Raw genomic sequence first — 26,831 nt, forward strand, 5'->3', positions numbered from 1 at the left:
TCAGCATTTTTATTTCCATGGCTGATTAAAACTCATTTTCTCATGCTCTCTCTTGTCTCTCTGCAGCTGACATGCAGAGTAGTGAGCAATCAAGTTGCAATAAAAGCGAACATAAAATTGCAATAAAATCGCAGTAGCGAATTGCAATATGTATAGAACATATAGAATATGTGAGAATCATGAGAAACCCTGGCAATTTCCAGCCCTAATACACACACAACAAATTGCAAGACAACAGCATCTTGTAGTAACAGAGGCTAGATACTCAGTACTCCGATATACTGTCTATGGGATGGAGACTAACAGGCTACAGTCAAAACCATTAACAGGATAAGAAGCTAAGGTCACTATCAGGTGGCCATTTGTAAACACCCACTGGAACACACAACTAGTCTTGGGCGGTATACCGTATATACCGTATAGCGGGGTATATGAAAAAAGCCACTGGATGGTTTTTCAATACTGTCAAAACAAAAGTTTTTCAATTCATTTGAATATTTCTAGCTACTTTTGAAGTTATTACCTGCAGTCAACTTGTGCAATACCTTAGGAGATAAAGCAGATTGCGTTCTTCATTTTAACCTGCCACAATATTTTAGATGAAGCTCACAGTAGTTCCCCAGAACAGTTGAGCTAGTCACGTGTTTGTTTGTAAATAGCACAATGGGAGAAAGCGAGCTGGTGAGACCATAGCTTTCTATATCTCTCTGCGAGTCTCTGTTGTGCAGCGCACATGCTAAATAAGGGCTTTCTGCCAGAAGTCAAAGAGCTCTGGATGAGTTATCTGTATTGCTGCCATTTTTTCCCTGTGCATCTACCAATATTTTTTTTCTCCCCCGTTCATCTCCCATCTACACATGCTGCTCTTCTTTTAGAAAACCACGCATCACAACTTTGTTCATTTGCACAACATCTCTTGTTCACTTTTGCTTGGAAACGTCCACACTCACCGAAAATGACATGTGGTAGGTACTAGCTATGCTTGTTTACCTTCATGAGCTGTATTTGCCTGTCTGCAATTAGTTTTTGGTCGTTTTCGCTCGTTAGCATTTAGCTATGTAAATTTCACTATTAGTTTGTGCAAACTTTATTAGCATTCTGGTAATAGAGGCCCAGTGGGCTTTTCTTGTGTTTGTAGACCCCCCTTGTGTGCTATGCCGGTAATACCGTAAATCCCGGTATGAGAGAAGGAAGGTATGATATTATGAAAATCTGAATACCGTACAACCTAATCATTGACTCTCAACAAAAACATCCTGACACACAAACATTTACACATTCACACACACACACACGCACGCACGCACACACACACACACACACACACACACACACACACACACACACACACACACACACACACACACACACACACACACACACACACACACACAAACAGATCTGGTGTTTTAGTGATTCTGGAGGTTATTTAAGGGTTTGTTTTATGTTGTCAGTGAGATTTGACAACATCGACATCAAACAAAGAAAAACATAAAACATTCTACTCTACTGGACAGTTTTTATTGAGATCAACGTGATGGTCCCAAGGGGGTTGGACGCACAATGCTACTGTACAAACCTAGCACACTAGCATTCGCGCACGCACGCACACATACACATATACACACACACGTATGCACACACACACACTCAGTCTCTGTAATGTTTCCAACCCAGTGTGTGTGTTTCAACCTTTCTCTCTGGGAGCTCCTTGTTTAGATTTTAATGTGGATTTATGACCTCTGAGCTTACACACTCCAGCTTACACACATAGCAGTCAGTATGTGTGTGTGTGTGTGTGTGTGTGTGTGTGTGTGTGTGTGTGTGTGTGTGTGTGTGTGTGTGTGTGTGTGAGTGTGTGTGCGTGCGTGCGTGCGTGTGTGCGTGCGTGTGTGCGTGGTTACGACTAATTTCACCTCTCCTCGGGGTGCCTCTGGAGCACGGGGAATGATTCATTATCAGCCAGGTTTATATACACACACACCATGCACTCCGATTTCTTCCACATAGAGTTTGGACATATGGAATAGTGGAGAGGTAAAGTTCGAGCTACATGGAGGGCCAGGGTCAGACTTTGTGGAACACTTCAACTAATAACAATTCATCATAGGAGGATTGAAACGTTGTTCTGATATGGTGTGTGATTGTGTTTGTCAGATGATCCAGACCCGGAGGGACAGGGTTTCTGCCAGGCCGGGTTCAGTGTGGACTTCACCAAGGTAACAACCATCACTACCCACGTGACGTCCTCATCACCGTCCATGTCATGACATCCTCATCACCGTCCATGTCATGACATCCTCATCACCGTCCATGTCATGACATCCTCATCACCGTCCATGACATGACATCCTCATCACCGTCCATGTCATGACATCCTCATCACCGTCCATGTCATGACATCCTTATCACCGTCCATGTCATGACAAAATACATGTTTGTCATAACACCCTCCCTCCTCCTCATCCTCCCTTTCTCTTTATCTGACCCGTCCTCTCTCAAGACAATAGAGAGACACACAATAAGGGTTAGAGGGGAGAGAGCTAGGAGGCATGAAACTTTGTCCGTGAGTGGGGAGGGGATAACTGAAAATTAGCTGTTATTTGCAGAGAGGTTTGGAACTGACTTTCTTATTGGTCTATTAACTAATTTATTACCTGGTGATGACACCAGTCAAGGCCAAAACTACAACCCAACAAAATAGGCTGGCATTTCAGGTGGTCTTTTCAAACAGCTCTTACACTAAAAGGGCATTAGAATAATGTGGAAATATATATAAAACACAGGAAAATCATGTTTCTGACTGCACTGGGCCTTTAAAGTGCATTGAATTTTGTTTAACACAGGCAGATGAAGTATCGTCGCTTATATGATCCTGTGGGGTCACGATCGGGGGCTCTCGTCCCGACCCAGATGTATATACACTGCATTCGGAAAGTATTCAGACCCTTTTCCACATTTTATTACGTTACAGCCTTATTCTAAAAAAAATCTGTTTTTTAAATCCTCATCAATCTACACACAGTACCCCATAATGACATAGTGAAAACAGGTTTTCAGAATAAAAAAAATACAGAAATGTGTGAGGCTCGAAATTGAGCTCCATTCCATCCTGATCATCCTTGATATGTTTCTACAACTTGATTGGAGGCCACCTGTGGTAAATTCAATATATTGGACATGATTTGGAAAGGCAAACACCTGTTGACAGTGCATGTCAGAGCAAAAACCAAGCCATGAAGTTGAAGGAATTGTCCGTAGAGCTCCAAGACAGGAGGCACAGAACTGGGGCAGGGTACCAAAATATTTCTGCAGCATTGAAGATCTCCATCGACACAGTGGCCTCATTCTTAAATGGGAGAAGTTTGGAACCACCAAGACTCCTCCTAGACTTGGCCAACCGGCCAAACTGAGCAATCTGGGGAGAAGGGCCTTGGTCAGGGAGGTGACCAAGAACCCGATGGTCACTCTGACAGAGCTCCAGAGTTTCCCTGTGGAGATGGGAGAACCTTCCAGAAGAACAAACATCTCTGCAGCACTCCACCAATCAGGCCTTTATGGTAGAGTGGCCAGACAGAAGCCAATCCTCAGTAAAAGGAACCTGACAGTCAGCTTGGAGTTTGCCAAAAGGCACCTAAAGGACTCTCAGACCATGCGGATCTAGATTGTCTGGACTGATGAAACCAGGATTTAACATCTTGGCCTAAATGCTAAGCGTCACATCTGGAGGAAACCTGGCACCATCCCTACGATAAAGCAGGGTGGTGGGGATGTTTTTCAGCGGCAGGGACTGGGAGATCTGTCAGGATTGAGGGAAAGATGCAAAGTAAAGTACAGAGAGATCCTTGATGAAAACCTGCTCCAGAGCGCTCAGGACCTCAGACTGGGGCGAAGGTTCACCTTCCAACAGGACAACAACCCCAAGCACACAGCCAAGACAATGCAGGAGTGGCATCGGGACAAGTCTCTGAATGTCCTTGAGTGGCCCAGCCAGAGCCCAGACTTGAACCCGATCCGACATCTCTAGAGAGACCTGAAAACAGTTGTGCAGCGACGTTCCCCATCCAACCTGACAGAGCTTGAAAGGATCTGCAGAGAAGAATGGGAGAAACTGCACAAATACAGGTGTGCCAAGCTTGTAGCGTCATACCCAAGAAGATTCACGTCTGTAATTGCTACCAAAGGTGCTTCAACAAAGTACTGAGTAAAGGGTCTGAATACCTATGTAAATGCAATATTTCTGTTTATTAATTTTTTATACGTTTTCAAAAATATGTAAAAAACTGTTTTTGCTTTGTCATTATGGGGTATTGTGTGTAGATTGATGAGGTGGAATAAAACAATTTAATACATTTTAGAATAAGGCTGTAACATAACAAAATGTGAAAAAAGTCCAGGGGTCTGAATATTTTCCGAATACACTGTAAATTCAGCTTTTGTCCAGTCTTGAAGAAGTTAGTCCTAACCCTAGACTGACCCTGACTTTCTCTTCCTCAGGAGGGGACACTGGTGGTGGGCGGACCTGGAAGCTTCTACTGGCAAGGTAACATTAGCCCCCTCTATGTGAAACACTAGAATTGCAAACAAAAAGGCAGAGAGACAAAGAGAGGGGGAGAAAGAGGTGAGTTTAGCAGCACGATCAAGGAACATTCCAGCACCAGACCTGGATTCACATAGTATTTGATGAAGCACTGCTCCAGTTAATTTCTCTCATTCCTGATGTGCAGTTTGATCCCAGGAGAAGCCAGAGTAGGACAAGGTAGAGTGAGAGACCCTCCCTCCTCTCTCTCTGACAGGAAGTGTTTGAGTGAGTCTAGGCTCAGTTGTAATGAGCTGATCAGAGGGTAATGGGGTGTGGAGGAACTCCCACTCTCCATGGTAATGGGTGTGTGAGTTGGAGAGCAGACACCTGCTTCAGTCTGACAGTGGACCTTGACATTTGAAGGTGTGTGGGTGGATGTGTGTGATGTCTCCTTGCTTATCTTCATTGAATGGAAATTAGCACACAGCTGTGTGTGTGTGACAATGAGTGTGCATGCAAGTCTGCATTTATGTGTGTGAATGAGAGACAGTTACTAATACAGAGTAGTAAACTCTCCTCCTTTGATCATGGTCATTCCCATCATGTTAACCTCTGTGCCCTATCGCTCCAGTCACTTAATTCATTTAAAAATGAAAGAGGATATGAACGTGCTTTTACAACAAGAACTGCCTACTCTGTCTGCCATATGCCTTTAAAATTGAGAGATAGACAGAAGTGGGTAAGAGAGAGATGGATAGTCAGTGAGTCTTTTTATGAATTAATATTATGTTGTATTAATCCTTTGTTGAAGGTGGTTTATGATCTCTCTATGCCCCTGGTGTGTGTGTGTGTGTGTGTGTGTGTGTGTGTGTGTGTGTGTGTGTGTGTGTGTGTGTGTGTGTGTGTGTGTGTGTGTGTGTGTGTGTGTGTGTGTGTGTGTGTGTGTGTGTGTGTGTGTGTGTGTGTGTGGGCATGAAATTGCCCTCAGCTTGGCTCAGCTTCCTGGTGTTTAAACACTTCCTCTAGATGTTTATAAAAGCTCTCAGAGCAGAGAGTTTATGGTCTCTAATATACAGCTATTATCACAGGTGTTTATGCTGAGTTATTATGGGAAGCCTTTTATACAGCTTATTATCAGAGGATCTGAAGGAACCTCTTATACTATCAGTAATGAGGAAGTCTGCAGAGGGTTAGGGGTCTGTCTCTGTGATTAGGAGCTGTCTGTGGAGTGGGTGTCTGTTATTATGGTGTGTGTGTGTCTGGAGAGGCTCTGTTTCTGTGTCTGTGGTTATGGTTATGGTCTGTGAAGATGGTCTGTCTTGTCTGAGTAGAAGGTCTGTGTTTGTGTGTCTGTGATTTGGGTTAGTGTCTTTGTAGGTATGCATCTATAATTAGGGTTAGCGTCCATGTCTGTGAAGGGAGTTAGGGAAAGTGGGAGTCTGAGACAGGGGCAATTTCTCTCTGTCAGTACCCACCACATTAAGGAGGATTGATGTGAGGTTGAGGGCAGCTGAAGATAAAGCAGTAGGCCTATGTTTGTCTGACCTCCCCCTCCACAGCATGGCATTTGCTACAATAGCAGAGAAATAGAGAGCATAAGCTCTCTTTTAGACAGTGACTAATATGCAACACAGTGTGTGTGTTTCATTCTAACTCCTGGTAACGGGGTGTTTCAGTGTTCCTCAGGGAAGAGCTCCTCATACCTGTGAGTTTCAAAACAAAGGGCAGGAAAGTGTGTGTAGGGGCGTGCATGTTTGTGTGACAGAATGACAGTGCAGAAGTTATTGCTCCCCATTGGGTCTGGGGTTGGCCTGTCCGTTGCTGACCATTGTGTGTTTCTGACCTCTCTCTCTCCAGGTCAGGTGATGACTGCAGGCGTAGCAGAGATATTGAATGGTTACTCTCTGAAAGCCGTGCTCAGGAGAGTCCATGGAGAGAAACAGACCCACGCTGCAGCTGATACCCATGACGACAGCTACCTAGGTAACACACACACACAGTTTCATCTACACACACAAACACACACACACACACACACACACACACACACACACACACACACACACACACGAGCACTCACTAACTAATATCTCTCTTGTCTACAGGTTACTCTGTGGCAGTGGGGGAATTCACAGGAGACTCAGAGCAAGGTAAAAGACAACACTTTCATCCCTGTGTGTTTGGTGCTTGCAGTGTTTCAGAGGCTAGTCCGATGGACAGTAAGTAACTAGTAACTACACTGCAAACTAAACAAGAAAAGTAACTTGCTACAAAACCATATTTTCTGCCTCCTACATCATCTTCTTAATTAAAACATGGCACTAAGGGTTGACACATGGTTGTATAATGATTTTATACAAGGGTTGTATTGTGGTTGTAGGCTGGTTGTGTTCTCATCTTTGAATTCCTTAAAGCTGGATCTTGCTGGGCTGGGTTTGTGGTCTGGTCTATACCGGGAACAGGGTTTGGGGGAGGTACTCAGATCAAAACCACTCTCTGTCTCTCTCTATCTTTCTCTTTCCCTTCCATCATCAGTCAATCTGTTGTCAGCTTTTAGTGTCTTCAGTCAGGGTGGCCTAGAGACAGAGACACACTGAAAGGCAGGCATCCAGACAGGCAGACAGAAGAGCAGGCAGGCAGTGTTATATAATGTTTGTTCCTCTCTCCTTTCCAGAGCTGATAGCTGGGGTTCCGAGAGGGGCACAGAACTTTGGATATGTGAGTACAGAATCACACACACACATACACACGCATGTAAACATGCATAGCAGCACACACACACACAGTATATGTAAGTATGGAATTATACAATTCCTGCGTGTCCAGAGAGGAAATGTTTCCAAAATAGAATTCCATTCCTAGTTTATATCGCTTAGCAACAACAAATCCCCCCACTCTGACCACAACACAGTCCTAACTCACACCAAGACATTTGTCTCCTTAATGACACACGACTTCCGCTCCATAAGAGCTGACCCAGCCTGACCCCTTTCCCTGACACACACACGACCCCCTCACCTCTAACACACACTGAAATCTAGATAGAGATGTATTCAGAGCAGACAAGCCTGTGTGGTTGTGTCAACAGGCTCTGGGGCCGGTAGCCCTCACATTTGTGGTCAGTCGGCGTCAGGGTTAGGCCTGTTTGGCCTGATGAGACTAGAGTAGCTGTCAGCCCACGTTAGGCCTCTCAGACCTGGCGAGACAACCAGCCTGACACCCCTGAGAGAGAGGAGGAGGGAGGGGCCAGGGAGTTAAGTGTCTGCACGTGTCTTTCCTTCTGTCTGCCCCTCTGTCTGTCATTCCGATCGACAGTCTAACTGTCTGTGTGTATGTCTGTCCATCTGTTCGTTTCTCTGCCTGTCTGCCTGTCTGTTTCTCTATATTTGTTGGTGTTTTGTGTATGTGTTTGTCTCTCTAACTTTGTGAGTGCATGCACATGTGTGTGGTTGAGTGTGTGAATGTGTAGCCCCTGGCTGTCTCCATGTGGTTGTTATTGTAGGTCTTTTGAAGGAATTCTTAGCCCCCCTGTCTCCCCCACAACTGGGGTTATGGAAATGGAGGGTATGGAACAGAGGAGGGGGAGGGGTGAGGCAGTGGGGACAATGGGGGGTGAAGGAGGGAGATAGGGGGAAGGGGGACCAGGCAGAGGGAAAGAAAGAGTTTCTATTTCAGCTCATTACATCCTGTGTATGCGTTTGCATGATGCATGTGTGTACCTGTATCAGGTGTGTGACTCTTGTGTTCTGTTTCAGGTAGCTGTGATTAACTCCACTAATCTGACATTCATCATGAACTTCACAGGAGAGCAGGTCAGCAACACACAGTAACCTCACACACGTACACACACGACTATTAATCTTTTACCCAACTACTTTATAGCACCACTGTACATCACTGACTGTAGAGTCATGTTGTGAAATGTTTTGTCAGATGGCTTCCTACTTTGGCTATTCTGTGGCTGTTACTGACCTCAATGGAGACGGGTGAGTTATCTATCTTTCTATCGCTCTATCTTTCATCTCTCTCTCACATTTTCAATTTAAGGGGTTTTACTTTTTTCTGTCTCTCTTGACTCTTTTGTCTCTCTTTGTCTATCGGCACCTTTGTCACTCTTTCCCTCTCTTCCTGTCCCTACACATCTTCATGGTTCTTGTAGTGAAAGAATTGTTTAGTCTGAGCCAAGAATGGAGAGAGGGAGGGAGGGAGAACATTTTTCAGCATGTTCTTTGAAGAAGAAAGATAGATTTAGAGTTAGATAAACTTGGATTTTCTTGTCAGGAACATATACAGGATTCTACCCTCTACAACATAACCTTCACTCCAAATCAAAACTCAAAACCCACAACCTGATTTTGGCTATACAGCAAATGCTCTGGAAAACAACAGAAACCTGAAAACACCATCCAACCTGGAACTGAGTGAGTAATGTTTAGTCTGAAGCTATATTTTATTTCCAAAATCCAAGAAGAAAAATACGTTACATTACTTTATAAGGGCTGAATGCTAAATTAAGGCTGCCAAGCTTGATACAACACTAATTAGCACTGACGTGTCAAGTGAGAGGTGTCAAAGACCTTTAGCCCAAAAATGGCAGGATAGTCGCAGTCTACTCCAACCAAATGGAGAGGCCTTAGAAGCTGCCTCCTGCTGTTCAGAGGTAATGGAAAATCAAGAGACACTTTTTGCTGACTATTATAATAATGGGAACATCAGCAACCTCATCTTCCACACAAACCATCCCCTGGCATGGCACATTGCTATATTAGCACACTACCCCTCTGTTAAGAGGGGGGGGAGTTAACGAGGGGTGGAAACTCAGGATACTAGACAACGAGGACTCTGAGTCAGGTAATATAAATCTCTATAAGTCTGGAACAGTATTGGTACAGGGCAACCCCAAAGAGTTTCAGCTGGACTTTCACCTAATCAAAGAATTTGCCCAGCTGGACAAGCTCTCCCTTGAGAATAATACCCCCACCCCGAGCGGGTCAGACCAGACCTCTTCTTTATATAACCCTACAGACGAGCAACCCCAAGTGGAAAGTCAACCTCCCAGCACCGAGTACTACCCCCTCATTGAAAAGAAGGATCAATTTACCCAGCTGGAGGTAAGGCAGGTGGAGCTGGGTCAGCAGGTGATTACACTCCAGTCAGCACAGACCCAGACAACAGTCCAGCACAACAACACCCCCTTAACGTAACCAGACCCTGAAGGTGGAGAGAGACATATCTTCACTCTGGACTGTGGTGAGACAACTTCAACGATATAAAAAGCAAGAGCAGGAGAAGAACAGAACACTAGAGGAGAGGATCAGACTGCTGGAGGAGAGGATGAGGGGGATGGCGTGTGACAGAGAACAACCCACTAGAGAGGTGGCCACCCCTGCAGAGAAGCCAGCAGAACAGCCCACCTCAGCTTCCGACAAAAGTCTCGACACCACAGCAGAACAGTCCACACCAGACCCTGACCATAGCGTCAACATCACAGCAGAACATACAAATTAAGAACCCCAAGCCCAATGGATCTCACCCCTTCTGAGCATCCCCCCATACAGCGGGTAAACGCAAGTATTTCCCGTGACTGTGCCTCAAAACCAAAGGTTTTCCTTGCCCACCACTCCATCCTGGACTTGAACAGCCTCTATGACCAGGACCACCTATACAAGGCAGCAATGCCCATTTCCGCCAGGACCCTAAAAGGACATTGCTCTCAAACGCAGCCCCAACACTTCACATAGAGGACCCACGCTGAGAGGACATACATCCAGACCACAACACCACCAGCCACATCCACACCCCCACCCCAACCAATCAACACCCCCCCAAGTCAACCATGCCTACACCCCATTTAGGCCCCCTCAGATCAGACCTATCCCCCTCCTGCCCACCCCATGTACCCCACCCCCAAAAAAGGGCCTCAATGTGGAAGTCAGACATACGCCCAGACCGTGAGCAGGCAAACAAGCCCAACCCCCACTCTTACACTAGCCCAAGCCAATGGCATGTACCAGATTCTCAGCAGGATCTGCTCACACTTACTGGCCTGAGGCCAAACCACACGACCAACAACATTGGACACTATGGAACACAAAGCCTTCACTATCTCATCCTCTAATATCCAAGGCCTGAGGTCATCTGACTTGGCCTAAAGAGCAGGAACCTGGACTTCATCAAAGAAATCGGAAATACAGACATTGTCATCCTACAAGAAACCTGGTATAGAGGAGACGAACCCACTGGTTGCCCTCTAGGTTACAGAGAGCTGGTAGTCCCATCCATCAAACTACCAGGTGTGAAACAGGGAAGGGACTCAGGGGGTATGCTAATTTGATATAGAGCAGACCTAACTCACTCCATTAAATTAATCAAAACAGGAACATTTTACATTTGGCTATAAATTCAAAAGGAAATGATCTTAACAGATAAAAATGTCCTCCTGTGTGCTACCTATATCCCCATACTTTAATGAAGACAGCTTCTCCATCCTGGAGGGGGAAATCAATCATTTCTATATACTAGTCTGTGGCGACCTAAATGCCAGAACCAGACAAGAACCTGAAACCCTCAGCACACAGGGGGACAAACACCTGCCTGGATGTGACAGCATTCCCTCCCCCATATGCCCCCCTAGGCACAACTATGACAACATAACCAACAAAAACGGGTCACAACTCCTGCAGCTCTGTCGCACGCTGGGTATGTACATAGGCAATGGTAGGCTTCGAGGGGACTCCTATGGTAGGTACACCTATAGCTCATCTCTTGGCAGTAGTACTGTAGACTATTTTACCACTGACCTCAACCCAAAGTGTTCACAGTCAGCCCACTGACACCCCTATCAGACCACAGCAAAATTACATTCTACTTGAACAGAGCAATACTCAATTATGAGGCATCAAAGCCAAAGGAACTGAGTAATATTAAGAAATGCTATAGATGGAAGGAATGTAGTTTGGAAACCTACCAAAAAACAATTAGGCAACAACAAATTCAATCCTTTTTAGACAACTTCCTGGACGAAACGTTCCACTGTAATAGTGTAGCTGTAAACTTGGCAGTAGAAAATCTTAACAGTATATTTGACCTCTCAGCTTTCCTATCAAATCTAAAAATCTCAAATAGAATACAGAAGAAAATGAACAACAATGACAAATGGTTTGATGAAGAATGCAAAACTCTAAGAAAGAAATTGAGAAACTTATCCAAGCAAAAACATAGAGACCCGGAAAACCTGAGTCTACGCCTTCACTATGGTGAATCACTAAAACGATACAGAAATACACTACAGAAAAAGAAGGAACAGCACGTCAGAAATCAGCGCAATGTAATTGAAGAATCCATAGACTCTAACCACTTCTGGGAAAATTGGAAAACACTAAACAAACAACAACACGAAGAATTATCTATCCAAAATGGAGATGTATGGGTAAACCACTTCTCCAATCGTTTTGGCTGTATAACAAAGAATAAAGAGCAAAAACATATACATGATCAAATACAAATCTTAGAATAAACTATTAAAGACTACCAGAACCCGCTGGATTCTCCAATTACCTTGAATGAACTACAGGACAAAATAAAAACCCTCCAACCCAAAAAGGCCTGTGGTGTTGATGATATCCTCAATGAAATGATCAAATATACAGACAACAAATTCCAATTGGCTATACTAAAACTCTTTAACATCATCCTTAGCTCTGGCATCTTCCCCAATATTTGGAACCAAGGACTGATCACCTCAATCCACAAAAGTGGAGACTAATTTGACCCCAATAACTACCGTGGGACATAAGTCAACAGCAACCTTGGGAAAATCCTCTGCATTTTCATTAACAGCAGACTGGTACATTTCCTCAATGTACTGAGCAAATGTCAATTGGCTTTTTACCAAATTATCATACGACAGATCACGTATTCACACTGCACATCCTAAATGACAAACAAACAAACCAAAACAACGGCAACGTCTTCTCATGCTTTGTTGAGTTCAAAAAAGCCTTTGACTCAATTTGGCATGAGGGTCCTGTCACGACTTCCGCCGAAGTCGACCGTCCGGCGGTTGACGTCACCGGCTTTCTAGTCACCATCAATCCATGTTTCAGTTTACAGCCATGGATCGCGTGCTGCAAACAATGGACAGATGGGAGAGAGGAGGCTTTCCTGTCAATCCTACTTCTTCACCTCCGTTGGCCCTGGAGTGGGCCAACGCCATCTGGGGAAGGGAAGGTCCGACTCTGGATGACTACGAGGACTTCTCCCGCCGCTCTCCCTTCAGGTGGATGATCAAAAACTACCCGGAAGCGGCGGGAGAAGTCCTCGTAGTCATCCAGAGTCGGACCTTCCCTTCCCCAGATGGCGTTGGAGAGATACTGTTTCATCTGAGACAGGAGATGAGGAGCGCTCAAGAGTTCGCACTGGACTTCCGAACTCTGGCAGCTGGTGCGGGATGGAGTGAGCAGGCCCTGATCGACCACTACAGGTGTAGTTTACGAGAGGACGTTCGCAAGGAGCTAGCCTGCAGGGACACTACTCTCAACCTGGACCAGCTGGTGGACTTGTCTATCCGGCTGAATAACCTGTTGGCCTCCCGCGGACGTCTGGATCGGGGTCCGCCCGTTCCATTTCCCAGCACCTTGGATCCCACACCGATGGAGTTAGGAGGGGCTGCTATGAGGGGGACCGGAGGGGGGAGCATTCCCTGCACCAACTGTGGCCGCAGAGGGCACACTGCTGGTCGGGGCTGGGGTGGTTCTCCAGGAGGTCGAGGTAGCAGGCGGAGCACTGGTGGGTCATCCCAGGTGAGTAGGCACACAACTCACCCAGAGCCCCCTGTTGCACACATGTGGTTAGCTATAGAATTTCTCCCCACATTCCCAGCATAAGGCGCTAGTAGATTCAGGTGCAGCTGGACGAGGAGAGAATTAGTCTCTTCCTGATCGACTCTCCTCCTCAGGTACTGCACGAGGTGAGAATTAGTCTCTTCCTGATCGACTCTCCTGCGTTTCCTGTTGTATTGGGTCTTCCTTGGTTGGCCTCTCATGATCTTATTATTTTGTGGCAACAGAGGGCTCTCAAGGGATGGTCCTGTCAGTGTTCAGGGAGGTGTGTAGGTGTTTCCTTGGGTGCCGCAATGGTGGAAAGTCCAAAACAGGTTTCCACCATGCACATTCCCCCCCGAATATGCCGATTTGGCACTCACCTTCTGTAAAAAGAAGGCAACTCAATTACCACCCCATCGACAGGGGGATTGTGCCATAGACCTCTTGGTAGAAGCTGCACTTCCCAGGAGTCTCGTGTATCCTCTATCAAAGGAGGAGACGGTAGCTATGGAGACATATGTCACCGAATCTCTGTGACAGGGATACATTCAGCCTTCCATCTCCCCTGTCTCCTCCAGTTTATTCTTTGTGAAGAAGAAGGATAGAAGTTTGCACCCGTGTATTGATTATCGAGGTTTAAATAAGATCACGGTAAAATACAGTTACCCGCTACCGCTCATAGCCAGTATGACCGAGTCACTACACGGGGCGCGCTTCTTCACAAAATTGGACCTCAGGAGCGCTTACAACCTGGTGCGTATCCGGGCGGGAGATGAGTGGAGGACAGCATTTAGCACCACTTCTGGGCATTATGAGTACCTCGTCATGCCGTACGGGTTAATGAATGCTCCATCAGCCTTCCAATCCTTTGTAGATGAGATTTTCAGGGACCTGCACGGGCAGGGTGTAGTGGTGTATATAGATGACATTCTAATATACTCCGCTACACGCTAGACTGTTGGAACATGACCTGTACGTCAAGGCTGAGAAATGTCTGTTCTTCCAACAGTCCGTCTCCTTCCTATGGTACAGCTTTTCAGCGTCAGGGGTAGAGATGGAGAATGACCGCATTTCAGCCATGCATAATTGGCCGTCTCCAACCACGGTAAAGGAGGTGCAGCGGTTTTTAGGGTTTGCCAACTACTACCGGAGATTTATCCGGGGTTTTGGTCAGGTAGCGGCTCCCATTACCTCACTGCTGAAGGGGGGACCGGTGCGACTGCAGTGGGCAGCTGGGGCGGACAGGGCTTTTGGTCACCTGAAGGCTCTGTTTACCTCGGCTCCCGTGTTGGCTCATCCCGATCCCTCCTTAGTGTTCATAGTGGAGGTGGACGCGTCCGAGGCAGGGATAGGGGCTGTGCTGTCTCAGCGCTCGGGTACGACACTAAAGCTACGCCCATGTGCATTCTTTTCGAAGAAGCTCAGCCCGGCGGAGCGAAACTATGATGTGGGGGACCGGGAGTTGTTGGCTGTGGTCAAGGCTCTGAAAGCATGGAGACATTGGCTTGTGGGGGCTAGACACCCTTTTCTCATTTGGACTGACCACCGCAATCTGGAGTACATTCGAGCAGCGAGGAGACTGAACCCTCGCCAGGCAAGGTGGGCCATGTTCTTTACCCGTTTTGTTTTCACCCTTTCCTACAAACCAGGTTCCCAGAACGTTAAGGCAGACGCACTGTCCCGGCTGTATGATACAGAGGAGCGGTCCACGGATCCCACTCCCATAATTCCAGCTTCTGTCACGACTTCCGCCGAAGTCGGCCCTTCTCCTTGTTCGGGTGGTGTTCGGTGGTCGACGTCACCGGCTTTCTAGTCACCATCGATCCATGTTTCAGTTTTGTTTTGTTTTGTCTGTATTACATACACACCTGGTTTCAATTACATATCAGGTTCCTTATTTAACCCTCTGGCATACATTCCTGTTCTGTCCGTGATTGTTTATGTCGTTAGTGGTTGTGTCATGTGCTATTGTTTTTGTATGTTCCTATTTGGGATTTTGCTTGATATTTTCAGTAAACTCCGTTATGTTACTCAATACCTGTGTCCTGCGCCTGACTCCGCTATAACTCTGCATCCAATCGATGACAGGTCCGCTATACAAATTTATGGAAAGTGGTGTTGGGGGAAAAACATATAACATTATAAAATCCATGTACACAAACAACAAGTGTGAGGTTAAAATAGCCATGGGGTGAGACAGGGATGCAGCTTAAACCCCACCCTCTTCAATATATATATCAACGAATTGGCGCAGGCACTAGAAACGTCTGCAGCACCCGGCCTCACCCTACTAGAATCTGAAGTCAAATGTCTACTGTTTGCTGATGATCTGGTGCTTCTGTCACCAACCAAGGAGGGCCTACAGCAACACCTAGATCTTCTGCACAGATTCTGCCAGACCTGGGCAATGACAATAAATCTCAGTAAGACCAAAATAATGGTGTTCCAAAAAAGGTCCAGTCACCAGGACCACAAAAATAAATTCCATCTAGACACCGTTGCCATAGAGCACACAAACTATACATACTGTACCTTGGCCTAAACATCAGCGCCACAGGTAACTTCAAGAAGGGCCATCAAAATGAACATAAAATTTGACATACCAATTAGGATCTGGCTAAAAAAACTTGAATCGGTTATAGAACCCATTGCCCTTTATGGTTCTGAGGTCTTGGGTCCGCTCACCAACCAAGAATTCACAAAATGGGACAAACACCAAATTGAGACTGCATGCAGAATTCTGCAAAAACATAATCCGTGTACAATGTAAAACACCAAATAATGCATGCAGAGAAGAATTAGGCCAATACCCTCTAATCATCAAAATCCATTATTCAATTATTCAATTCTACAACCAAGATTCCCAAACCTTCCATAACAAAGCCATCACCTACAGAGAGATGAACCTGGAGAAGAGTCCCCTAAGCAAGCGGGTCCTAGATTGAATTGAGAGAGGATTGTTAGTATGTGTTCCAGCTGTAGCTTGTTCTCTGATTATGATGACTGAACTCTATTTCTGGAGCCAGACCACATCCTTTCTGACATGTCTGTATAACACACTCATCTACGTGTGTGTGTGTGTGTCTATTCTAAAGCTGTGTATCTTTCCCCCAGGTATGATGATGTACTGGTAGGAGCCCCTCTCTACATGGAGAGAGAGAGGGAGAGTAAGCCCAAGGAGGTGGGCCGTGTCTACCTGTACCTCCAGCACTCCCCGCTCACCTTCTCCGAGCCCCTTCTTCTGACGGGAACACACACCTTTGGACGCTTTGGCACTGCCATCGCCCCGCTAGGAGACCTCAACCAGGACGGATACAATGGTAAGCTGTGTGTGTGTGTGTGTGTGTATTTCCCCTCTTTCTTCCCGTTCAATGTCCACTCCCAGTGTATTGGTAGGCAGATATTTTTATATGGGGAGGCAGGTAGCCTAGTGGTTTGAGCGTTGGGCCAGTAACCGAAATGTTGCTAGATCAAATCCTAGAGCTGACAAGGTAAAAATCTGTCGTTCTGCCCCTTAACAAGGTACTGTTCCTAGGCCGTCATTGTAAATAATAATTTGTTCTTAACTGACTTGCCTAGTTAATTAAATAATTCGAAAAAAATCCCTCTTCATCTCTGGCTCTTTGGTCTTGGAGAGCGGATATCCTATCAGATGCTCCGATGGGGGAAACTGAAGGGTCTTCAGCCAATCATGAAGTGCGGTGTTAGAGTGTTTCCTTGTGAAGTTCTTCCCCCTCTTCCCGTAATTATGAGCAGGGTTATGGTGTGTGCGCGTGTGTATGTCAGAGAGAGAGAGAGAGAGAGTTATTTTTAATCTCCAGATGTCCGCTAAGATAGGGTCATCTGGAAGTTTCTGCCTCACGTTGTGTTTGTTTTATTAACACACACACACATCAGTGGAGGCAGCTGAGGGGAGAACGGATCATAACAAATGCTTTTCAGAGCCTCAGGCATGTGGTCTTGAACTGGGACCAATGAATATTTCTCTGTGGAACATATGATGACAATCCTACGTAGTTATTTATGTATGTGTTTATGTTTTTATGAATGTTTTAGAGCCACTCTCCCTCCACATCATCATCATCATCAGAACTAAATCAATAAATCTGAATCAATGTCTATCAGTGTAACGGTTTTCTTGAGGTGAAGGAGAGGCGGACCAAAACGCAGCGTGGTGGTTATTCATGTTTTTTTAATATAGACACTATACATGAATAAACTAACAAAACAAGAAAAGTCAAAAAACCAAAACAGCCCTATCTGGTGCAAACACAGAGACAGGAACAATCACCCACAAACACACAGTGAAACCCAGGCTACCTAAGTATGATTCCCAATCAGAGACAACTAATGACACCTGCCTCTGATTGAGAACCATACTAGGCCGAAACATAGAAATACCCAAATCATAGAAAAACAAACATAGACTGCCCACCCCAACTCACGCCTGACCATACTAAATAATGACAAAACAAAGGAAATAGTCAGAACGTGACAATCAGTGTTGAGGCATAACAATCAGTCACTCAAATGCACGTATAAGACAACAACTTCTCCCTCAATGTGAGCAAGACAAAGGAGCTGATTGTGGACTATAGGAAAAAGCGGGCAGAAGAGGCCCCCATTAACATTGACGGGACTGTAGTGGAGTGGGTCAAGAGTTTCAAGTTCCTTGGTGTCCACATCACCAACAAACTATCATGGTCCAAACACCCCAAGACAGTCATGCAGAGGGCATGACAAAACCTTTTCCCCCTCCGGAGACTGAAAATATTTGGCATGGGTCCCCAGATCCTCAAAAAGTTCTACAGCTGCACCATCGAGAGCATCCTGACCGGTTGCATCACCTGCTGGTATGACAACTGCTTGGCATCTGACCGTAAGGCGCTACAGAGGGTAGTGCGTACAGCCCAGTACATCACTGGGGCCAAGCTTCCTGCCATCCAGGACCTACAGTTGAAGTCGGAAGTTTACATACACCTTAGCCAAATACATTTAAACTCAGTTTATCACAATTCCTGACATTTAATCCAAGTAAAAATGCCCTGTCTTAGGTCAGTTAGGATCACCACTTTATTTTAAGAATGTGAAATGTCAGAATAATAGTAGAGAGAATTATTTATTTGGCCCATTCCTCCTGACAGAGCTGGTGTAACTGAGTCAGGATTGTAGTCCTCCTTGCTCGCACATGCTTTTTCAGTTCTGCCCACACATTGTCTATAGGATTGAGGTCAGGGCTTTGTGATGGCCACTCCAATACCTTGACTTTGTTGTCTTTAAGCCATTTTGCCACAACTTTGGAAGTATGCTTGGGGTCATTGTCCATTTGGAAGACCCATTTGCAAACAAGCTTTAACTTCCTGACTGATGTCTTGAGATGTTGCTTCAATATATCCACATAATGTTCCTTCCTCATGATGCCATCTATTTTGTGAAGTGCACAGGCCCTCCTGCAGCAAAGCACCTCCACAACATGATGCTCCACCCCCGTGCTTCACGGTTGGGATGGTGTTCTTTGGCTTTCAAGCCTCCCCCGTTTTCCTCCGAACATAACAATGGTCATTATGGCCAAACAGTTCTATTTTTGTTTCATCAGACCAGAGGACATTTATCCAAAAAGTACGAACTTTGTCCCCATGTGCAGTTGCAAACCGAAGTCTGTCTTTTTTATGGCGGTTTTGGAGCAGTGACTTCTTCCTTGCTGAGCAGCCTTTCAGGTTATGTCGATATAGTACAGTGGATATAGGTACTTTTGTACCTGTTTCCTCCAGCATCTTCACAAGGTCCTTTGCTGTTGTTCTGGGATTGATTTGCACTTTTCACACCAAAGTACGTTCATCTCTAGGAGACAGAACGCGTCTCCTTCCTGAGTGGTATGACGGCTGCGCGGTCCCATGGTATTTATACTTGCGTACTATTGTTTGTGCAGATGAACAGATGAACAGGCGTTTGGAAATTGCTCCCAAGGATGAACCAGACTTTTGGAGGTCTACATTTTTTTTTCTGAGGTCTTGTCTGATTTTTTTTGATTTTCCCACGATGTCAAGCAATAAGGCACTGAGTTTGAAGGTAGGCCTTGAAATACATCCACAGGTACACCTTCAATTGACTGAAATTATGTCAATTAGCCTATCAGAAGCTTCTAAAGACATGACATAATTTTCTGGTATTTTCCAAGCTGTTTAAAGGCACAGTCAACTTAGTGTATGTAAACTTCTGACGCACTGGAATTGTGATACAGTGAATTATAATTAAATAATCTGTCTGTAAACAATTGTTGGAAAAATTACTTGTGTCATACACACAGTAGATGTCTGTAAGGGATCTCGTCCTCCTCTTCTGAGGAGGAGAAGCGAGAAGGATCGGAGGACCAAAACGCAGCGTGGTAAGTGTCCATAATGTTTATTTAAAAATAACTGAACACTACGAAATACAAAACAATAAACGTGAAATGAACGAAACAGTCCCGTGTGGCGACAAACACTGACACGGAAGACAAACACCCACAACCCAAAACTGAAACCCAGGCTACCTAAGTATGATCCTCAATCAGGGACAACAATTGACAGCTGCCTCTGATTGAGAACCATACTAGGCCGAACTCAAAAACCAACATAGAAAAACAAACATAGACTGCCCATCCAACTCACGCCCTGACCATACTAAAACAAAGATAAAATAACAGAACTATGGTCAGAACGTGACAGTACACCCCCCAAAGGTGCGGACTCCGGCTGCAAAACCTAAACATATAGGTGATGGTCTGGGTGGGTGTCTGTCCGCGGTGGCCGCTCTTGCGCGGGACGTGGACCCCACTCCACCATAGTCCTTCTTCGCCTCTCTATTCGCCTCCGTGGCCTCTTAAGAGCGGCGACCCTCGCTGCCGACCTCGGACTGGGGACCCTCGCCACGGGTCCCGAATGGACGGGAGACTCTGGCAGCGCTGGACAGGCAGGAGACTCCGGCAGCTCCTGAGTGAAGGGCGATTCTGGCATCGCCGGCGTGACAGGCAGCTCTGGCAGCTCCTGGCTGACTGACGGCTCTGGCATCTCCTGGCTCACTGACGGCTCTGGCAGCTCCTGGCTGACTGATGGTTCTGGCAGGTCCTGGCTGACTGACGGCTCTGGCAGCTCCTGGCTGACTGACAGTTCTGGCAGCTCCTGGCTGACTGACGGATCTGGCAGCTCCTGGCCGACTGACGACTCAGGACAGACTGGTGGCTCTGGCAGTTCAGGACAGACTGGTGGCTCTGGCAGCTCAGGACAGACTGGCGGCTCTGGCAGCACGGGACAGACAGGAGACTCTGGCAGCTCAGGACAGACGGGAGACTCTGGCAGCTCAGGACAGACGGGAGACTCTGGCAGCTCAGGACAGATGGGAGACTCTGGCAGCGCTGGGCAGGATGAAGGCTCTGGCAGCACTGGACAGGCGGGAGCACCTGTAGGAAGAAGACGGAGAGACAGCCTGGTGCGGGGGGCTGCCACCGGAGGGCTGGTGCGTGGAGGTGGCTCCGGATAGACCGGACTGTGAAGGCGCACTGGAGCTCTTGAGCACCAAGCCTGCCCAACTTTACCTGGTTGAATGCTCCCTGTAGCCAGGCCAGTGCGGCGAGGTGGAATAGCCCTCACTGGGCTGTGCTGGCGAACCGGGGACACCATGCGTAAGGCTGGTGCCATGTACACCGGCCAGAGGAGACGCACTGGAGACCAGATGTGCTGAGCCGGCTTTATGGTACCTGGCTCGATGCCCACTCTAACCCGGCTGATATGAGGCGCTGAAATGCACATGCACCGGGGACACCGTGCGCCTCACGGCATAACACGGTGCCTGCCCGGTCCCTCTCGCTCTCCGGTAAGCACGGGGAGTTGGCTCAGGTCTCTTACCTGACTTAGCCACACTCCCCGTGTGCCCCCCCCCAATACATTTTTGGGGCTGCCTCTCAGGCTTCCTTGCCAGCCATGTTCCCTCGAAGCGCTGGCTCCCATTACCTGCTGTCTCCGCTCTCCTGGCTGTCTCCACCTGTTCCCATGGGAGGCGATCCCATCCAGCCAGGATCTTCTCCCATGTGTAGCAACCCTTGCCGTCCAAAACGACCACCCATGTCCAGGAGTCCTGAGATTGCTGCTGCCCGATACCACGCTGCTTGGTCCTTTTTTGGTGGGTGGTTCTGTAAGGGATCTCGTCCTCATCTTCTGAGGAGGAGAAGCGAGAAGGATCGGAGGACCAAAACGCAGCGTGGTAAGTGTCCATAATGTTTATTTTAAAACATAAACTGAACACTACGAAATACAAAACAATAAACCTGAAATGAACGAAACAGTCCCGTGTGGCGACAAACACTGACACGGAAGACAAACACCCACAACTGAAACCCAAGCTACCTAAGTATGATTCCCAATAAGGTGCAACAATTGACAGCTGCCTCTGATTGAGAACCATACTAGGCCGAACTCAAAAACCAACATGGAAAAACAAACATAGACTGCCCACCCAACTCACTCCCTGACCATACTAAAACAAAGATAAAATAACATGACAATGTCCTAAACGACTTGCCAAAACTACAGTTTGTTAACAAGAAATTTGTGGAGTGGTTGAAAAACGAGTTTTAATGACTCCAACCTAAGCGTATGTGAAATTCTGACTTCAACTGTATATAATAGGCGGTGTCAGAAGAAAGCCCATAAAATTGTCAGAGATTCCAGTCACCCAAGTCATAACCTGTTTTCTTCGCTACAGCACTGCAAGCGGTACCGAAGTGCCAAGTCTAGGACCAAAGGGTTCCTTAACAGCTTCCACCCCCAAGCCATAAGACTGCTGAACAACTAATCACACGACCATCCTGACTATTTACATTGACCTCCCCATTTGTTTTGTACACTGCTGCTACTCGCTGTTTATCATCTATGCATTGTCAGTTCACCACTACCTACATGTACAAATTACCTCAACTAACCTGTACCTCCGCACACAGACTTGGTACCGGCACCCCCTGTATATAGCCTCGTTATTGTTATGTTATTGCGTTACTTTTTATAATTTTTTACTTTTGTTTATTTGGTAAGTATTTTTGAACCGCACAGTTGGTTAAGGGCTTGTAAAGTAAGCATTTCACTGTGAGGCTGGCACATGTGACAAATAAAGTTGGATTTGATAAGTCTGCACACAGACAGACACACACACATGCATTGAGTGAACTCAGAGGCTTTTGTTCTTAGGTTGATGCATCAGCTGGGTTAGACTGGGAATGTGGAGGTGATCACACACAAGACAGATCAGTAGAGAATATATTAGCCTCAGGAAACTGCAGTGCTAGTGGAGCCAGAATGGAGCTTGAATGGAGCCAGATACTCCAGCTGTCTGAGCCACAATGGAGACTAGAGTCTGAGACGCTGTGATGTTCTCCCTCATTATCATACAGTGGTGGCGGCTCTGTGTGTGTGTGTGTGTGTGTGTGTGTGTCACGTATACTCCCTCTCTGGCCTCTAGGTCATCAGGCTGCTGATTATCCCGCACACTTGTCACCATCGTCTCACGCCCCTGCACCTCTCGACACTCACCTGGACTCCATCACCTGCTTGATTATTTTCCCTATATCTGTCACTCCCCTTGGTTCTTTCCTCGGGTGTTATTGACTCTGTTTTCATGTCGGTGCGTTGTTTGTGTTTCGTTTTCATTGTTTTATTTATTAAAACACTCACTCCCTGAACTTGCTTCCCGACTCTCAGCGCACTCGTTACAGTGTGTGTGTGTATGTGTGTGTGTGTGTGTATATATATGTCTCTGATTACCTCCCTCATCATCACAGAGCAGTGTAACCATGACAACACTGTTTGTAGTTTTCAGCTCCATTTTTCAGCAGGCAGGATGCAGGTGGGGAGTTGTGCTGTGTGAGTGTGTGTGTGGGGTGGGACAGTAGGGTGGGGTTAACACCTGGTAATCGCTGGTGAAGGGTAGCCATTGGCTGCTTATTGTCACAGGAATCTCCTGCCTTTGCCTTTTAGACAGTTCTACATGTTTGACATATACATTTGGAGAGAGAGAGAAGGAAATGGAAAGCGAGAGGGGTAGTCCTAGGTAGTCTCTTTACCTCTCCCTCAGGGGCTTTCACTTGATGTCTAAACCATCCCTCCCATCCCTCTCTCTTGTTCTTTTTCTCTCATCCCTCTCTCCTGCTGGTCTGCTGTATCACTTATCACTGTACCAGCCTTATAACTCATACTGGAGTTGGTTTTGTGTTTCTATCTGTGTTTCCTACCGTCATACCCCCACCCCCCTCTCTCTCTCTCTCTGTCTCATAGACGTGGCAGTGGGTTGTCCGTTTGGAGGGGAGGACCGGAGTGGCCTGGTGTTGATCTACAATGGCCAGAGAGACCTGACGGCCCGCGGCCTAACCCTCAGCCAGGAGCTCTATGGAGCCTGGGACTCCAGTAGTGGCCTCTCCGGCTACGGCTTCACACTGAGGGGGGACAGAGACCTGGACAACAACCATTACCCTGGTACACTCCCATGCACCTTACTTATTTTCTCCTCTTTTTTCCGTTTCACTTCTCTCCTCCCTTCTTCTGGTGAAGTCGTTACTCAGGAGGGGTAGTCGGGTTACAGAGCTGTTGCCACGACGATTCTCTGATGACTTCTTGTCCTGTCCCAGGAAGAGAGGGGGGGGGGCACGCAATTAGTCTGTTCTCTGTGCGCTAAAACATCTTAAGGAAATGTCAAAATGTTTCAACTTCATATTTATCATCTCCAGCACCACCCCAACATCAACGTATGTGAAAATGGTGTTTTCATGTTTTGTGGAAAAATAGATATGAGGGAGATACAGTGGGGCAAAAAAGTATTTAGTCAGCCACCAATTGTGCAAGTTCTCCCACTTAAAAAGATGAGAGAGGCCTGTAATTTTCATCATAGGTACACTTCAACTATGACAGACAAAATGAGAATATTTTTTTTCTCCAGAAAATCACATTGTAGGATTTTTAATGAATTTATTTGCAAATTATGGTGGAAAATAAGTATTTGGTCACCTACAAACAAGCAAGATTTCTGGCTCTCACAGACCTGTAACTTCTTCTTTTTGAGGCTCCTCTGTCCTCCACTCATTACCTGTATTAATGGCACCTGTTTGAACTTGTTATCAGTATAAAAGACACCTGTCCACAACCTCAAACAGTCACATTCCAAACTCCACTATGGCCAAGACCAAAGAGCTGTCAAAGGACACCAGAAACAAAATTGTAGACCTGCACCAGGCTGGGAAGACTGAATATGCAATAGGTAAGCAGCTTGGTTTGAAGAAATCAACTGTGGGAGCAATTATTAGGAAATGGAAGACATACAAGACCACTGATAATCTCCCTCGATCTGGGGCTCCACGCAAGATCTCACCCCGTGGAGTCAAAATGATCACAAGAACGGTGAGCAAAAATCCCAGAACCACACGGGGGGACCTAGTGAATGACCTGCAGAGAGCTGGGACAAAAGTAACAAAGCCTACCATCAGTAACACACTACGCTGCCAGGGACTCAAATCTTGCAGTGCCAGACGTGTCCCCCTGCTTAAGCCAATACATGTCCAGGCCCGTCTGAAGTTTGCTAAAGAGCATTTGGATGATCCAGAAGAAGATTGGGAGAATGTCATATGGTCATATGAAACCAAAATATAACTTTTTGGTAAAAACTCAACTCGTCCTGTTTGGAGGACAAAGAATGCTGAGTTGCATCCAAATAACATCATACCTACTGTGAAGCATGGGGGTGGAAAAAAATCAAGCTTTGGGGCTGTTTTTCTGCAAAGGGACCAGAACGACTGATCCGTGTAAAGGAAAGAATGAATGGGGCCATGTATCGTGAGATTTTGAGTGAAAACCTCCTTCCATCAGCAAGGGCATTGAAGATTAAATGTAGCTGGGTCTTTCAGCATGACAATGATCCCAAACACACCGCCCGGGCAACGAAGGAGTGGCTTCGTAAGAAGCATTTCAAGGTCCTGGAGTGGCCTAGCCAGTCTCCAGATCTCAACCCCATAGAAAATCTTTGGAGGGAGTTGAAAGTCTGTTTTGCCCAGCAACAGCCCCAAAACATCACTGCTCTAGAGGAGATCTGCATGGAGGAATGGGCCAAATTTCCAGCAACAGTGTGTGAAAACCTTGTGAAGACTTACAGAAAACGTTTGACCTCTGTCATTGCCAACAAAGGGTGTATAACAAAGTATTGAGATATACTTTTGTTATTGACCAAATACTTATTTTCCACCATAATTTGCAAATAAATTCATTAAAAATGCTACAATGTGATTTTCTGGAGAAAACAATGCTCATGTTTTCTGTCTTAGTTGAAGTGTACCTATGATGAAAATTACAGGCCTCTCTCATCTTTTTAAGTGGGAGAACTTGCACAATTTGTGTCTGACTAAATACTTTTTTGCCCCACTGTAAGTGTTTCCAATAACATCATCAGTGTGCATGATGTGATTTTAACCAATTATGAGTAGGCATTGTCTACTTATTGTTTGATGATGTCTTTGGAAACACTTATTTTCCTTATATTTTTTTGCTACAAAACATAGAAACGTGCCATTTCCACATATGTTCATGTTGGGATGGTGCTGGAGATGATGAATATAATTGTTTTTAAATTTCCATTTGAAAGTGTTTAGTCTGTTCGCCAGATATTTCACCATAGCGTTGTAGGCCTCTAGCGGACACAAGCCTCCAATTCTTCAGAAGAACATGTTCATATGGCTAGTATTACTTTGGAGAGACTTCCTCTTTTGTGATGTCATGGTACAGATGAACATGCCACACTACAGCAATCTGAAGGGAAATCCTTCAGAGTGTTTGTATTTACATGTTCAGTCAGTGGTAGTCTGAATGTCTGTGTGAGTGTTTGTATACACATTCATCTACTTGGAATCACGGGTTCTTAAAAGGTGATTTAAGACTGCACATGTTTGGAAATTAAACTTTTGAACCCCCTTGTTTTCCCCTCAATTTGGAGCCATTCTAAAAGCAGTGTAGTTCAGTCTTTGTACTTCTATAGACCAAGCTGAAAGGTAGCCATTCTAAAGGCAGCATAGTTCAGTCTTTGTACCTCTATAGACCAAGCTGAAAGGTAGCCATTCTAAAGGCAGCATAGTTCAGTCTTTGTACCTCTATAGACCAAGCTGAAAGGTAGCCATTCTAAAGGCAGCATAGTTCCATTCTTTGTACTTCTATAGACCAAGCTGAAAGGTAGCCATTCTAAAGGCAGCATAGTTCAGTCTTTGTACCTCTATAGACCAAGCTGAAAGGTAGCCATTCTAAAGGCAGCATAGTTCAGTCTTTGTACCTCTATAGACCAAGCTGAAAGGTAGCCATTCTAAAGGCAGCATAGTTCAGTCTTTGTACTTCTATAGACCAAGCTGAAAGGTAGCCATTCTAAAGACAGCATAGTTCAGTCTTTGTACCTCTATAGACCAAGCTGAAAGGTAGCCATTCTAAAGACAG

At 45.9% G+C, this 26,831-nt stretch overlaps 1 protein-coding gene across 1 annotated transcript in view; it reads left to right on the forward strand.

Moving 5' to 3' along the window:
* Positions 1-26,831, forward strand: part of itga8 (integrin subunit alpha 8) — a 71,037-nt gene that overhangs the window by 4,708 nt on the left and 39,498 nt on the right. Inside the window, exons 5-13 of the mRNA XM_036971671.2 lie at positions 2,158-2,219; positions 4,498-4,543; positions 6,380-6,505; positions 6,628-6,672; positions 7,197-7,240; positions 8,278-8,334; positions 8,456-8,508; positions 16,459-16,664; positions 23,646-23,843. Coding sequence (XP_036827566.2) covers positions 2,158-2,219; positions 4,498-4,543; positions 6,380-6,505; positions 6,628-6,672; positions 7,197-7,240; positions 8,278-8,334; positions 8,456-8,508; positions 16,459-16,664; positions 23,646-23,843 — 837 coding nt within the window. The remainder of the gene's footprint in view (positions 1-2,157; positions 2,220-4,497; positions 4,544-6,379; positions 6,506-6,627; positions 6,673-7,196; positions 7,241-8,277; positions 8,335-8,455; positions 8,509-16,458; positions 16,665-23,645; positions 23,844-26,831) is intronic.

Source organism: Oncorhynchus mykiss, chromosome 3, assembly GCF_057628025.1.
Source record: "Oncorhynchus mykiss isolate SJ-2025 chromosome 3, ASM5762802v1, whole genome shotgun sequence".
In the NCBI taxonomy this organism is placed as follows: domain Eukaryota; kingdom Metazoa; phylum Chordata; class Actinopteri; order Salmoniformes; family Salmonidae; genus Oncorhynchus; species Oncorhynchus mykiss.